We start from the raw sequence: 16,986 nt of genomic DNA on the forward strand, positions 1-16,986 counted from the left end.
ACATTCCTTCCTCTAGGATTGGACTCTCATCCAAAGCAGGATTAATGCAAAAAGTCAACCAGCTGTGAGTTTTGCATGTAAAATTAATTTGGGCAGTTTTGATCCATTTCCTGGTTGGCATTACAAAATTATTTCTATTTGGAACATTTTAGAAAAGGCATTAATGATCAGTGTAGGAAAGGGTGAAATGTGATAGCAGAGTAATAGACAGTTCACTTCAATAGTTGGAGTTTCAGCTTAGCTCTTCATTTAACTGTGGTTTGGGTGGAGGCAGGATTGAAGGAGCTTGTGAAGGATGAGACTGAGGATAGAGGGGACAGAAAGTGAATATGGTTGTATGAGTGTGGTGCTAGTCTCAGTAAGAAGAGAAGAAAAATCACTTTAAAACCAGATATAACTCTGGACCCTGCTGTATTTCAAACGTTGAATGCAAATTTACACATGTAACAAGTAAAGCCAGAGCTATATGAACAAGTTAAGAGTAATTTTAGCATGTAAAGCTACTGGAATGCATAAATGATGTTCTGAAAAGACAGGATTTCGTTTATATCATTAAAACCTTGTATTCAGCATATTTGTTTTGTCCACAACATCAGAGAATATTGAGGAACATAGTAGTTCTCTTTCAGTATTATTTATTAATTAGAAATTTGTTATTGGAAAATTACCTTGCTCCTTTGAATTGAAGTTTTTTTTAAATAGCATATTTTCCTGAGCAAAACACACTCGTTGTTTGCTAGGAAGTCACTTCATTGGACCATTATTAAACAAAATTTGACATTGAGCTGCATGAAATATTAGGGAAGAATGATTAGAAACTTGGATAAACAACTGGGATTTGGGGACCATTTTTAAGGTAGAAAGGGAGACTGAGAGAATGAATTCCAGAGTTCAGGGTCTTGGCATTGAAAATCATTGAAAAAGTATGGTTGATAAACAGTGAAAGGGACTGAGTTGAAAGGACTGTAAATGGACCTGTAAATAACAACAGACACATTATGATGTCTGCATATTGAATGTGATGAGATTTTAAAAGTTTTTAGAACTTTAGAATGTGAAACCAGAACAGCTATGATGATGATTTTGTATGCACTGGTAAGACCACACTGTTTTGCCTCAAAATATGTGCTTTTTGTACCAAGAAAAAATGGAGAAGAATGCAACAAATATTGTTCGAAGTGCTAAGGAAACCCCAGTGAGGAAAGATTGGGAAAAATTTCTGTTGCTGGTAGTTTAGAAGGAATATAATTGAAATATGTAAACCAGTAAAACAACAGAAGTTATTGCTTTAAAATAGTTCAGTAAGGTAAGACTAGAAGAATCTCATGAAAAGTAGTGAAAATACTGTGGTAAACGTTTGGGTAGGGGGAGAAATCTAGGCCATGTTGTAGAGCCAAAACACGAACATTGTTCAAGGTACAATTGGATGCTATGAGAGAGGATTGAGGGAACAAGAAGAAAGTTTAATTAGCAGAAATGGTGATTCCCATTCCCAAAATGTTTCTATTTGGAAAAGAGCTGGTTATTTGAAAGACGGAAATAAAGTGTGATCATTAGGCATTTAGGAGAAAGGTTCCAGTTTCACGAAACAAACTTTTTATTTAGGGCATAAAACGAAGAGATATGAAGGATGTATCTTTCAGAAAGATATGCAGATGTGTGCCTTACATTGCTAAGTCCATTGAGTAATATAGGTACAATGTTACTTTGCTGTATGAGTGCATCAGAATCAATCTACATATCCTGCATGCGAATTGGTTAAATTAATCTTTATCTTGTATGATTTAGGATAAAAATCACTGTTTACTTCAGCACTACCAGATTCAAAATGTACATCATAGTGTGAAACATGAGAATAACAATTTTTGGGTTGTTTATTTTCAATTGGAGGCTCATTTGAGCAGATCTCAAAGTGAGTTATCTTTGCGCATCTGTCACGATTTCTAGTTCTTATATTAAATGATGTAATTCATTGGGGAAATTAGTCCACATTGTCTTGGTAGTGACCATTGTTGGGCACTTTCAAGGCAACTAGGTCTTTGCAGCACAGAACGTGACCGGGACCCACACAATGGTAAGTTCCACGTCTACCTTGCTATCTTTCTGGTTGCCCCCTCTCCCCCCAAACCCCACAATACCAGTCTAACTTCACCATCATCTGAATTTGGTGTCTCTGATATGACAGCAAGTGCTTCATGATCAGGAGAAGATTCTTGAGTGTACAACTGGAGTGGTTGGGGTGGAATTGGTGCAGGGGTGCCTAGAATGGAGCCAGGGTTGAGAACGTGGACCAGGTGTGTGGTTGGAGTTGGGACCAGGCACGTGGGTTAAGCTGTGTGGCCTAAGCAGGGACCTGGAACATAGAAACAGAAAAGTACAGCACAGGAACAGGCCCTTTGGCTCTCCATGTCTGCATTGACCATGATGCCAATCTGCATGCACATGGTCTCTATTCTCTTCATGTTCATATGTCTCTCTAAATATCTCTTAAATGTTACTGTTTTATCTGTTTCTACCACTTCCCCTGGCAGTATGTTCCATGTGCCTATCTCTCTCTGTGTACAAAAAAAACTTGCCTTGCAAATCTCCTTTACCCCTCTCACTTAAACCTATGTCCTCCAGTATATGACAATTCCACCTTGATAGGAAATAGACTGTGACTATCTACCTTATCTATGCCTCTCATAATTTGATATACTTACACCAGGTCGCCCCTCAGCCTTTGATACTCCAGAGAAAACAACCCAACTTTATCCAACCCCTCCTTATAGTTAATTCACTCCAATCCAGACAATATCCCGGTGAACCTCTTCTGCACTCTCTCCAAAGTCTCCACATCCTTCCAACAGTGTGGCAATCATAACTGCACACAATACTCCAAATGTGGCCTTCCAAACATTTTATTCAGCTGCAACATGACCTCCCAACTTTTATACTCACTGCCTCGACTGATGAAGGCAAGCATGCCGTACACCTTCTTTACCACCCTATCTATTCGTGTTGCCACTGTCAGGGAGCTATGGACTTGCACCCCATGGTCCCTCTATACATCAATGCTCCTTAGGGTCCTGCCAATGCCTGTATACTTTCCACATGCATTTGACCTTACACTTGTCTGGATTAAACTCCATCTGCCATTTCTTCGCCCAAAGATCCAACTGATCTATATGCTGCTGTAAACTTTGACAACTTCCTTTGCTATACACAATTCCGCCAATTTTGCGTTATCTGTAAATTTAATAATCTGACCGCCTATATTTTCATTCATATCATTAATATGTATTACAAACAACAGATGTCCCAGCACTGATCCTTGCGGAACACCACTGATCACAGACCTCCAGTCAGGAAAGCATCCTTCTTTCACAACCTGTCGTCTTTGACTAAGCTAATTTTGGATCAAATTTACCAACTCGCCATGGATCCTGTGTGACTTAATCTTCTGCACCAGTCTATCATGAGGGACCTTGTCAAATGCTTTACTAAAGTCCACGAGGATAACATGGACTTTAGTAAAGCATTTGATAAGGTCCCTCATGATAGACTGGTCCACCCTCATTGTTCATCTTCTGTCACTTCAAAAAAATCTCAAATCAAATTTGTGAGACAGGACCTACCCCGCATAAAGCCATGCTGACTTTCTCTGATAAGGCCATGCTTTTCCAAATGTAAGTAAATCCTAAATCGAAGTATCTTCAATAATTTCCTGACCACTGATGTAAGGCTCCCTGGCTGATAATTTCCTGGTTTGTCCTTGTTGCCCTTCTTAAACAAAGGACCAACGTTTCCTATTCTCCAGTCTTCTGACACCTCACCCATGGCTAGAGAGGATACAAAGGTCTTGGTCAAGGCCCGAGCAATCTCCTCACTAGTTTCCCTCACATTTCATGGCCTATTTTAGCCCTCATAACTTAAACAAGCAGTTCTTTCCTGCTTCCTTTATATCCATCAAGGTCCTTGTCTCATTTCAGTTTTCAAAACCTTGCATACGCTTCCATTTTCCTTTTGACTAAACTTACATTATGTCTTGTCATCTAAGGTTCCTGAACCTTGCCTTTATTATTTTTCATCCTCACAGGAACACATTGATCCTAAACTCTAATCAACTGGCCCTTTAAAAGACTCCCTCTTGTCAGATATGGATTTACTCTCAAATGGCTGCCCCCAATCCACTTTCTCATGTTCCTGCCTAATACTGTTGTAATTAGCTGTCCCCTAAATTAGCACTTTCTACTGAGGACTGGTCTTATCCTTATCCATAACTGTCTTAAAACTTGCAGAATTATGGTTACTGTTCCCAAAATGCTCCCCCATTGAAACTTTAATCACCCGGCCAGGTTCATTCCCCAATATAACTTCTAGTACGGCCCCATCCTTAGTTGGACTATATATATGTTTCAAGGAACCTTCCTGGACCTAACAAATTCTCTCCCATCTCAGCCCTAGGCACTAAGGGAGTCCCAGTCAATATTGTGGAAGTTAAAATCACCCACTACCACAATCCTATTCTTTTTACATCTTTCTGTGGTGTGCCAGCATATCTGTTCCTCTAGCTCTGATTGCCTACTGGGAGGTTTATAGTATTACCCCATCATAGCGGACCAAGAAAATGGCTGGGGCTGAACGTGAGATTGGGAATGAGAGCTGCAGACGGGAGTATAGCTGGGAGTGTAGATGAAGGGTGTGAGAAGAAGGGGCAGCCAAGTGTGTGCCTATCAATGTGTTACTGTTCACACCCTTGCAGCAGAGCCTGAACTCCAGTCGTCTTGGTTTCCCTTGCCACTGGATCATGATCTCACTCTGTCAAGTCCATGTGGTAGCTTGCATGCAATGGCTACAACACCTTAAAGGAAGTATGCAAAGGCAACTTTTACCCTACAACATAAAGTCTGGAACTAGGATGTCAGGTCTCCCATGTATAGTCCCAGATGTAACAGATCTGAATGCTGTTCTGTTGTCATAGCTCTCAATACTTTGATGTTGCCATTGCTGCTCTGAGTGAGAGACAATGGACAGGAGAGGGCCAGTTTAAAGGCAAGGCATTGGGTACACCTTCTCAGAGTGGCAAACTGAAGGAGTAGTGTTTTCTTCACAGAGTGACCTTTGACATCATGAACTAGCTAATTATTGGTCTCAGCAACTCCCCTGCAGAATTAGGTTCACTCTAATATGGAACCAACGCTTATGCCCTGACCTTGTAGGCTTTAATGAGACATGGCATCACAGAGGGAGACAAATTGTTCCTCCCGACATCTTCACTACCAGAGTGGGAAAAGATGCAATTGGCCTGGAAGGTGTGAGGAACATGAACTCCAACAGAATCCTCTTGACAAAATGCTTGGAGCGTGGTCTTGTCATGTCTAGTACTTCGTTTCATCAGGCATCAAGCACAAAACCTGGTAACGTGCTGGTCCGCTCATCAAACAAGGGACCAATGCTGCCTCATCTGTGCCATGACTGGTACCATTGACTGTTGGACTGACCACCACCTAATCAGGTCTATTATCTCCATCCACAGAAATGTGGTTGCAAGTGGAAAAATGTTGAAGTATTCAAGGGTGCATAAAGATAGCTCTTCTCAGACAGCCCCTCACAGATGACCTATTGATTCATGGCTAACAGGTGCCACACAGTATAGACAGGTAAGAGCTGCCCTGAAGTCCATCATAATTGGAACCTGTGAACTGACTTGGCTGTCTGCCAAAGAGAACCAAGCCTGCTGTGATGAGAATGAACAAGAGATCAAGGAGCTAATTACCACAAACTCAAGTGTTCTGAATTGGAAGCTCCTCTGTTCCTCGAGGGATAAATGTTGAAGTATTCAAGGGTGCATAAAGATAGCTCTTCTCAGATGAGTTGGCTCAAGTACTGTGGAGTTTACATCAGTGGGTCCACGATTGAAAGAGTCACTGGCACGCTACACTGTAATTACAAAGGCACCAATTTGAAGCCATAGTCAACTGGTCAAATAGTTATAGTTAGTTGTAAACGCACAGTAGTGTGGGTGCTGGACATCTGAAGTAAATACAGAAAATTATGGAATTACTCATTAGGTCTTGCATCATCTGTAGGGAGGGAAGGAGTTAACATTTTGGATCACTGACCTTTCATCAAAGCTTTATGGCAATTCTAATGAAACCTATTAACTTTGATGTTAACCTTGTTTCTCTCCACAATTATTGCTTGACATCTTGAACATTGCTGCGTTTTCTGTTTTTATTATATCTATAAATGTGAAAAATACTAATATTCTCACCCTATTCAGTCTCTTTATCTGTTCAATATTTTGGAAGCTTTGATGCAGACAGCATCTGTGCTTCCAATCCTACTTGTCCAATGAGGTTACCACCCATCACAGCAATGAAAGTCACATAGCACAAGGAGCCACGCAACAATCCTTCTTGTCTTTCTTGACTTTTGTGCAGCATTAGATATGGTTAACTTTACTATTTTCCTTCCTTTTTGCTGTTTTGTCCACTTCATTTGATGCGTCTTTGTTACTTGTCCAGTTATGAATAGAGAATCTCCAGCAATCGAGGAAGCTTCTCCTCCTGCTCCTTTTGCCCATTTTTGCCCTTGGAAGTATCTTCTAACCCTCAGGTTTCCCAAGTGTATTTATCATTTATTTCTGCCAACTACTCACTTGAACCTTGCAGACTGTTTTATTTTGTCAGACTGTTAGTCCAATTTCTTATTTTAGCTACTGTTACTTATCTGTGCCAACTGGCACCAACTAAGTAGTGGTTGGTTTACTTGCAGGTTGTCTCACAGCGAATTGGTACAGTTGATCTGTCGTGTTACAGCCTTGAGGAACTTCCTGAGTATCTCTACTTCAGTCAAGATATCACGCATCTTAATCTACGGCATAATTTTATGCATGCTGATGCTGGACTCTGCAACCTTAACAGGTATCTAAATATTTCAGTGGGCTTTTTCAGTTGTCCCATTATGATACTGTATTCAGCATTTCTTTGCCAGTCTTAATATGTTGCACCTTTTGGTGAGAAGGGATAAAGAACTGCTGGTCCAGTCAACTGTTAAGTGTGAATTAAGTCACTGTGCTGTCCCAACTTGTGCTTGGAGATTAAAATAAGAACTGGTCAAAATATCTACCTTTTTTAAATATGCAGTTTTTTTTGATGCAGTGACAAGTAAATGTTTAACATTTTCTGTATTTAGCTGAAAATTTGAACCCACATGCCCAAACACCACATAATTTAGGATGTACATATATTAGTGTAATAACAAGGCAGATATAAATTTACTAGAGTTTGTTGAACTTCATTACTAATAAAGCCAACAAGTGAATATCATTTTCACAAAAAATATCAAGATGGAAGGCACATTATTTGGGTGAATAACAAATCTGCTTTGCTTTTGGGAGGTTCAAAACTACGGAATGGTTAGAAAAAAAACACTTTATTTGTAAAAGAAAATTTTAATGTGACTTCATTGATGACTTGAAGCTAGAATCGGTTTGGAGCCTTGTTATGTTTAAGTTTATATTAAGTTATACATTTACTGAAAATGAAAACTTGTACTTGCTGAAAATGAGAGGAAAACACAAAATTTAGTAAACAAGTCCAATAGTATGTGCAGGGATACTAAAATTTAGGTTTCATGAGTAATTCATTAATTCAGGCGTTTAAAACAAAATTAGTCCAAGTATTTGTTTAAAAATTCTTTTATATGCTCTTTGTTTTCCATTTTAAGTTGAACATATGAGTCCAGGACTATAAAGGAGATGTAACCATATTTATAAAGTTCATGAGGATTGCCTCTGACTTGCATTACATTTGAAAAGCGTGTGACAGCATTTTCATTTGAGGCTGTTGAAAGTCTGCTTAGCATCATGGAGTATGTCAAGTGTTACTGTTAATAAATTCTTCCCCCCTACCCCCCATAATTCTTGGAATCCAGCACATTAACTTCTTTGAGTGACTAGTTATCAAAAAAAAGAAACATTTCTTTCTTAAGTAATCACAAAAAAATGTATGTTACCTGCTGTCCCACTACTATCGATTGAGGTGTATTCTATATTCTGTAATATATTCATATGATTGTTTTTCACTAAATATTGTAAGTTTAAATAAACAGCAGTTCTGAAAATGTTTTCACAAAATGAAAATGTAACGGAATCATGAGCATTTTAAGCTTAATTTTGAAATACCACATATTCCTGCAGACGTTTGATAAATATATAAATTACTGGCATCTTAAATACTTTTATATTTTTGGACATTTGTTCAAATTTCACCCTAAACAGGTGGCCATTGAAGCATTAGCACAAAGAAACCCACAAGAACAAGAAGGAGGTTTTGTAATACAGCACTACTATTCAGTATGATCACAACTGGTCTTCCTCAGACCTCAACTCCCCTTCTGTGCCAGTTCCACATTGCCCTCAATTCACTGAAATTTATCTACCTCTTTAAATGCTTCCAGTGATCACCCTCCAGGATAGAGCATTTCAGAGTTTCACCACTGTCTTCAAGACAAAATTTCTACACACTTCAATTTTAAATGACCACCCCCTTATCTTGTATTGACGTCCCCTCATTCAAGCCCCTCCCACTAGTCAAAACATCTCTAATCTACCCTTCGTACCCTCCCAGCATCTTTCATTTATAACATACATGATCACCCCTACAGATCTAACTTTTTAGCCGCTTGTGGTAGGACAACACAGGCCTTGTGAATATCTTCTGGATAGCCTCCAGTGCTAATATATCCTTTCTTAAATCAGGGGACCAAAACTGTACACAGTACTCCAGGTGTTGCATCACAAATAGCCTTTATGATTGTAACCCCCCCCTTTGTAATGAAAGTCAATATGCTATTTGTTTTCCCAACTACCTGCTGCACCAACATGTTAACAAGAACACTTGGATCCCTCTGTACTCCACTCATTTGCAATTCTCTTCATTAGAAAATAGTCTGCCTTTCGATTCCTCCTACTAAAGTGCATGACCTCACACTTTTGCAAAGTTAAATTCCATTTACCAAGTTCTAGCCATCTCACTCAGCCATTCTACCTTCTGTTGCACAGTCCACATATTCTCATCATGGCATGCTTTCTCATCTATCTTCACGTCATCACAAACTTGGGTATCTTACTCTTCCCACTCCAAGTCATTCATTTGTATATAGTAAATAACTGAGGGCCTTGAACTGATCCTTGTGGTAGCCCTCTAATTATATCTTTCCAGCTTGAGAAAGACCCATTTATTCTAACTCTGTCTTCTACATGATAATCAATCTTCAATCCATGTTAAAATACTTCTCCCAATGCCTTGCACATGAGACTTTTGTGTGTCACTTTATCAAATGTACTCTGGAAAACCAAATACAGTATTTCTGTGTTGACATCCTCAAAGAGCTGTAGCAAATTTGTCAAACGTGATTTTCTTGTGATGGGGGAGAAAAGTTACTTAAATTAACCACTTTGAGTGAAGAAAATACACAGAGTACCCTTATTAGTAGGGAGAAATCTTAAATCTATTTTCAATGTTTTTTCACTGCCAAAATGTGCAGCCCACACCTTTTCAATTATGTAATAAAGTCTGTAACCCTTAGGAGATCCATTTTATACTATTTATTTTATCTTAGTGTCTATTTTCCAGGATGCAGAGAAATTATTAATCAAAAATCTCTGCTAGTAATGATCTGTACTTGTTGTTTAGTCATTAATTATTGAACATGGTTCTGAACAGATTTTATCAAAAATTATGCAAAGACTTAGGGAAATAATGATTTTTTTTTTAAGCATTCATTTGGTCAATGACAGTTACAGTGATGCAACAATTAGTGCTGCTGACCCAGAGCTACAATTTGATCCGGACTTTGGGTGCTGTCTGTGGAGCTTGCGCATTGGTTTCTACTGGGTGCTACAGTTTCCTCCCATGCCCCAAAAGATATGCTGTTAGTAAATTAGCTACTTTAAATTACCCTTTAGTAAGTGGTAACAAGAATCAAAGAAGATCAGTGGGCATGTGAGAGAGAATAAATTGCAGGGCTGTCAGGAAATAAGGAGGCAGGGAATAGAAATGATGGAATTGCTCTGTTGGAAGTCAACATAGACCCGATGGATCAAATGGCCTCTTTCTGTGTTATAACATGGAACAGAAACCCAACAATTGCAGTTATGCTTGCTGATTACTAATCTTGTTGTTTAATTGGATTGTATCTGTTCAATGCTGCACTTTCAAGATCCATTGCATAAGCAATAACTTTTGGCTTGCTACCTCCATCATACAAGTCGTCATGGCTATCCGTCGAGGTTGAGGATGATGGTCTTCGTTTCGTTGATCTATTTTTGGGCTCTCAAGTGGCTTATGAGTCCAATCTTGACTCATACATGTAATGCAATGCTAAACTTAATTTTGTTAATGGCAGAATTTTGCTATTTACCTTGTATTCCAAAATTTATCTGTTTTCCTGCTGAATGTAGACTCACCAAAGTCAAGGTCCCCCACACATCAGTCCAACTTTCCTCCTCACAAACTTCTCGGGGCTGGTGTCTAAATTTGGAGAGCTGTCCCACAGGTCAATCAAGAAAGAGCCCAACAAAGTTGTACTCAAAGATGCGTAACTCTCAATCAACATTCCAGATTCCACTATTGTAATCCTGAACATATCCTGTTCCAGTAATAGGTCAGAATCACCAGAGCATAGTGTTGTATGATCAGAAAAGAATAGCACTGACAGTCCACCTATTTGATATGAGATCCCATAACAGCAGATCACAGCTCATAAGAGATGGTAAGTGGTATTCAACAGGAGGTTTCCTAGCTGAGGAAAGGTGCCATTTGTCTCATCTGTTAATACTGCTTCATGTTGAATAGCGCTTGGAAGAATCACTGATAGCATCAAGGCACAGAATGTATTCTGGGTGGAGACTTTCAACTGATTAATTCTGTACCACCACCACTTATTGAGGTGAGGAATAATGAAGGGTATAGTTTCCAGACTGGAACTGCTGCAGATGGTGCATGAACCAAATTGGGGGTAATTCTACTTGATCTTCTCACCATTCAGCTTGTTGCAAATTTCACAGATGTGAACACTGCATCTTTTGCTTTAGAGACAAAGTCCTATCTCCACACAATGGGACCTTCCAACCTGCTGAGCTAAATAGCATAGGTTCAGAACTGTTCTAACAGATCAAAATATCAGCAGTACCGGAATTGTATTCTGCTGCAATCTGCAAGTTCTGGCATATCCCTTACACTGCCATTACCGTAAAGCCAATCTTGGATTAATGAAGACTATAGAAGGGTAAACCTAAAAATTAGGTGTTAACTTAGCAAAGCTGTAACACAAGACTGCATGTGTGCTAAGCTGTGAAAGACAAGGGTAAGTGATCTACCAACCATTGAATCAGATCAGAGTTCTACAAAGTCATAAATGGTGAACAACTAAACAGTTAGTGGGAAGAAGGGTCCCCAAAACTATTCCTATGCTTAACTATGGTGGATGTCAGCACATGAGAGCCAAGGCAAGATAGAAGCATTTATAGCTTCTTCATCTAACTATTTCCTAAGGTCTTCACCATCATATAAGCCAATCTTCAGCCAATTCAATGTAGTCTCTATGTTATTTAAAAAAAACTGTGGAATATGCTGGATACAGTGATGGTAATAGGATCAGAGAATGTTCCAGTTTTAGTGTATGAAGACGTGCTCCATAGCTAGACATGCCTTAAATCAAGCTGTTCCATTATAGCTACAACTCTGACATCTACATGACAATGTCAAAAATTGTAAGTATGTGTCCAGTCCACAAAAAACAAGATAAAATAAATCTGGCTAATTACTGCCACTATTATAGAAATACCTTGGGGTGGAGTCCTAGGCTGTGCCTTTTTCAGCTGTATCATCAGTGACCTACCATTATAAGTGGGGCTGTTCACTAATCATTGCAGAATGTTCAATTTTATTTGCAACTCCTCAGAAATGAAGCAGCTGATTCCTCCATGTAGCAAAATCTAGACAATATTCAGGCATGGGCTGATAAGTGGCAAGTAACCTTTGAATCACACTAGGCAATGACCATTTCCAGCCAGAGTGAATCTGTCCAACTAACCTTGACGCATTTAATAGCATTACTGAGTTCATCACCCACCACCCCCTTCAACATCTTGAGTTCAATAGTGATCATGTAACTATTGTGGCTACAAGACCAGGCCAGAAGCAGCTGTGAGTGATTCAACACATGATTCCATATAATCATTTTACCATCTATGAGCCAGAAGACAGCAGTGTGATGGAATTCTCATCGTTTGCCTGGATGAGTGCAGCTCTAACAACCCCAAGGAGGTGAACATCATCCAGGGCAAATGGCCTGCATGACTGACACTCTATTTACCAGTATGAGCATTTTTCCCTTCAGGAAACAAGGCTGCTGTGTGCCATCACAAAATGCACTGCTTTTGAATTCCTCAACAATACCATCCAAATCACCGACCTGTGCCATCAAGTAGGACAAGTCAACAGACACCAGGGAATGCTGCTGCCTGCTGGTTCCCCTCCAAAGTGCACACTAAATATTATCGCCATCCTCTCATTGTCATTGGATTTAAACCTTAGACCATCTTACTCAACAATACTACAAACAAAGAGGAAGATACAGGGCTAAGGAGAGGGAACAGTAGTGAGAGGGGTTTTGGATCACATCACAGCGCAATCTTGGATATAATAAATCAAATAACTTCTGGTTCTATATAAACTTCTAGTTCCTTTAAGTTCCTATAAACCTGGTTCAGTTATAAGAACAACTTTAATGTTTCAACTTATATTTTGGAGAGCCTTAAAATCTTAATGTATTTTCAATTGGGAGCGAAGAATGATCAATCAAATTCATGATGTATCGGGAGCTTGTTTTCTATTTGAATCCCCACCATGGATTTTCTCCAATTTACAGTACCTCGGATAATATCACTGCAAAAGAGATGCATTGCAGGATCTGAGTTCTTCCACAACAGATTAGCATACACTTTATATTTCAAAGTGCTGTACATATCAGACCTTCATGGTGCTACACTTCTTCTGAAACTCACACCAGCTCAGCATAATTTTCTGGCTTTAACCAGATTTGAAGGTACAAGGTCTGATCCAATTGACAACTGATCAAAAATTGTTCTGCGTTCAGCATGAAACAAAGTCAATGTCCCGTAGCATAGAAACAAGGCCTTGAGCCAACCATGTACATTCTGGCTATCAAGTACCTATACATACTAATCCCATTTACCAGCATATGGTCCACAGCCTTATTTTCCTTTGTGATTCAAGTGCTCATCTAGATGCTTTTTAACTGTTGTATCTGCCTCTAGCATCCACTTAGGCAGTGCGTTCCAAATTTCGACTATCTTCTAGGTGAAAAAGTTCTTCCTCAGATCCCTTCTGAACCTGTCAATCTTTACCCTGAAGCTATGCCTGCTAGTTTTTGACATTCTACTTTGGGAAAATGTTTCCATCTATCTACTCTATCTTTGCCCTCATAAATTTGTATTTCCCTATTAGTCCACCCTCAGTCTCCTGCACTCAAACAAAAACAAAACAGTCTGTCCATTCTCTCCTCATAACTGAAAAGCTCCATCCATGGCAGCATCCTCGCGAATCTCCTCTGTACCTCTTCAGTGCAGTCTTGTCCTTCCGATAGTGTGGTGACCAGAACTGCACACAATATTCCAACTGTGCTGTAATCAATTAGTTGTGCCAGAGCCTCCCTGCTCTTGTATTCTGTGGTCTGTATCATGAAGGGAAGTATCCCATCCGCTACCTTTACCACTTTATCTACCTTAGTAGCCAACTTCAGGGATCCTTGGGCTTGTACACCAAGATTCTCCCAAAGTGCATCACCTCACACTTATTGGGATTAAATTACTTCTGCCATTGCTCTGCCCATTTATGAGCACTCAGTCCATATCCTTCTTTACCTTGGTAATTCAAGTGCTCATAGAGATACTTAAATGTACCAACCCTTCAGCCCGTGGGTTCCAGATTCCAACCACCCTTGGGGTGAAAAATTCTCCCACATATCTTTTGAAAATTTCGTAGTCCTTACCCTAAAACTGTGACTTCCAATCTTAGACGTACTTGCTCTGGGGAAGGTTCTTACCGTCAACCCTATCTATGCCCCTCATAATTTTGTGTATTTCATAACCAGTTTCCCATATGGGACCTTGTCAAGGTCTGTACTGAAGTGTATTTAGAATACATCAACCTCACTGCCCTCATCAATACATTTTGTTACCTTTTGGAAAAATTCGATCAAAAGGTCGGATAGGATTTTCCCTTCACATTACCATGCTGACCATCTTTGATTACTCCCTGCCTTTCCAAGTGTAGATTAGTCATGTCCCTCAGAAGTTTTTCCAGTTATTTTCCTACTTTTCCCTATCTTATTTTCTAATGATAATATGTCCTTGAACTTGACTGCCCCTACTCGCCCCACCACCTCCCCACCCCCCCCCCCCCGCCGCCATGTTGATATGCTGTTGTAATGATTGTGAGGTAGAAATTACCTTCATACCAATCACCAGGAATTGGAAGTTGCAATCTGCTGAAAGTATCCATGCTCTCACTTGTTCTAGATTGTGACGACTTTGGGTAAAATATGTCACGAATGCTGAGGGTGAAAGTCCAGACTTTATAACCTTGATAGGAAAGATTACATTTTGATTTGCTTCAATAGTACAAAGGCTGATTTTTGTTGCCTAACTAATGCAGTTGTGAAGTGAAAGATTGTTCATTTCATTTTGCAATAACTCTGCAGTAAAAGAACAGCTGGGAAGAATATATTTTTAGCATTTCAAATTAATGTCAGCTAAAGACTGGGTTGAACGTACATGCTTATTTGTTGCTTTGTTTTCCAAAAATACCTGTACCTCATTGCACCTATTTATAGTGAGTTGCTGCCATAAATAAAATGAATTATTTTGAATTTAAGGATATGGATTATTTATCTCTGAAATACAATGCCATAGCATGATTATTATGGAGACACGAGACTGCAGATGCTAGAATCTGGCACAACAAACAATCTGCTGGAGGAACTCAGAGGGTTGAGCAGCATCTGTGGGAGAAATTGTCGACATTTGAGGCCAAAACCCTGCATTGGATTAAGAATGAGAGGGGAAATAGCCAGTATAAAAAGGGATGGGGGGGGGAGTGGTGAGACCAGGGGCCACCATTCACCACTCCCTGGAGAGGTAGACACTGGCAGACCAAGGGGCGGGGCGGGGGGGGGGGGGAGGGATGGGGGTGAAGGATGATGGATAGATCAAGCTAGGTAGGGGAAGGGGAGTGGTGAGTTGGGAGACAGAGGCAGGCAGATGATGGATCGAGGCAGACAAAAAAGGGGCAGGGTGGAACCTGGAGGGGGGAGGGTGGAACCAGGAGGGGAGTGGGGAGGAGGTAACTGGAGGTGAAACGTTACGTGAAATTGGAAAATTCAATATTCATACTGTTAGGCTGTAGACTACCCAAGTGGAATAAGGTGCAGTTCCTCTAGTTTGCATTGGGCCTCACCCAGGCAGTTGAGAAGGCTGAGGATGGACAGGTCAAAGGGGGAAGGGGAATTGAAATGGCTTGCAACTGCGAGTTCAGGATGGCCACTGTGGACAGAGCGCAGGTGCTCTGAAAACCAGTCGCCTTGTCTACACTCAATCTTACTGATGAAGAGGAGGCCATGTCAGCAGCACTGAATGAAGTAGATGAGAGTAGAGGGGGTGCATGTGAAGAGCTATTTAGGACCCTGGATGGTAGTGAGGGAAGAGGTGCAAAAACAGGTGCTGCACCTCCTCCTGTTGCAGGGGAAAGTGCCAGGGGTCAGGGAGGGGAGGGATGAGCGGACCAGGGAGTCACGGAGAGGTCCCTGCAGAAGGCAGAAAGTGGTGAGGAGGAGAAGATATAGCTGGTAGTGGAATCTCTTTGCAGCTGACTAAAATAACAAAAGATTATGTGCTGGATGCAGAGGCTGGTAAGGCGAAAGGTAAGGGTAAGAGACAGAGAAATTGGGAGAAAGGGATGACGTCCTTGCAAAAGACAGGGTGGGAAGAGGTAGCTGTGGGAGTCTGTGGGTTTATAATGAATGCCAGTAGATAATTTGTCTCCTGACATGGAGACAGATCTAGAAAAGAGTTGGTCCAGATTCAGAGTTGAGTGATATCTTTGATGTACAATATGTTAAATCTGTGAAATAGCAAGAAAATTAGGTTATATGTAGAGCACTAATTCAGTGCCAAGGAAATTTTCAGGAAATGGTCTTGGTTCACTTCACTTTCTTATCATTGGGTCTTGTACGTTGTTAGATAATAGTATTGTTCGCTAGATTTTAACAACATATATAAACATTTTATACAAATCCTTATTTGCCCATTTCCAGACTTTGCTTTGATCTGAGGTCAATATAATGTTTTTTTTCCACCCCTGGGCTAGTATGGCCTCTATCTTTTCAAGGGATTAATGTTCACTTCCCTAATTTGAGTCTACACTTGCTTATGCCTCTTGACCTGAAACCTCTTCCTTGTTGCAGTAACCACAAGACATCATAGGACAGCTGCATGAATACCATCCAGATCAGACAGTCGGTCCAGCTTCTGTTTTGAATGTGGTCATAGGGCAAAGGAATCCAGTTTTACTTATGTGGTTGACTTTGAAAATGGAATTGCAAATGAAGTGAAATATGGTGTAAGTGGAGCAAGATACTGTATTTTGTGTGCGCAGAGATCAGACACGACATAGGAGCGGAATTAGGCCATTTCACCCATTGAATCTGCTCCGCCATTCCATCATGGCTGATTTATTTTTCCCCCTCGACCCCGTTCTCCTGCCTTTTCCTGCTCAACCCCATTCTCCTGCCTTTTCCCGCTCAACCCCGTTCTCCTGCCTTTTCCCCGTAACCTTTGATGCCCTTACTAATCAAGAACCTATCGACTTCCACTAAAAACATCCAGTGACTTGGCCTCCACAACAGTCTGTGGCA

The 16,986-nt window shown here is 40.3% G+C and overlaps 1 protein-coding gene across 1 annotated transcript in view; it reads left to right on the top strand.

Annotated features, from left to right (window-relative positions):
- LOC127577345 (PH domain leucine-rich repeat-containing protein phosphatase 2-like) overlaps positions 1-16,986 on the top strand; it is a 98,571-nt gene that overhangs the window by 34,021 nt on the left and 47,564 nt on the right. Inside the window, exon 6 of the mRNA XM_052028471.1 lies at positions 6,760-6,908. Coding sequence (XP_051884431.1) covers positions 6,760-6,908 — 149 coding nt within the window. The remainder of the gene's footprint in view (positions 1-6,759; positions 6,909-16,986) is intronic.

Source organism: Pristis pectinata, chromosome 13, assembly GCF_009764475.1.
Source record: "Pristis pectinata isolate sPriPec2 chromosome 13, sPriPec2.1.pri, whole genome shotgun sequence".
Lineage (NCBI taxonomy): Eukaryota > Metazoa > Chordata > Chondrichthyes > Rhinopristiformes > Pristidae > Pristis > Pristis pectinata.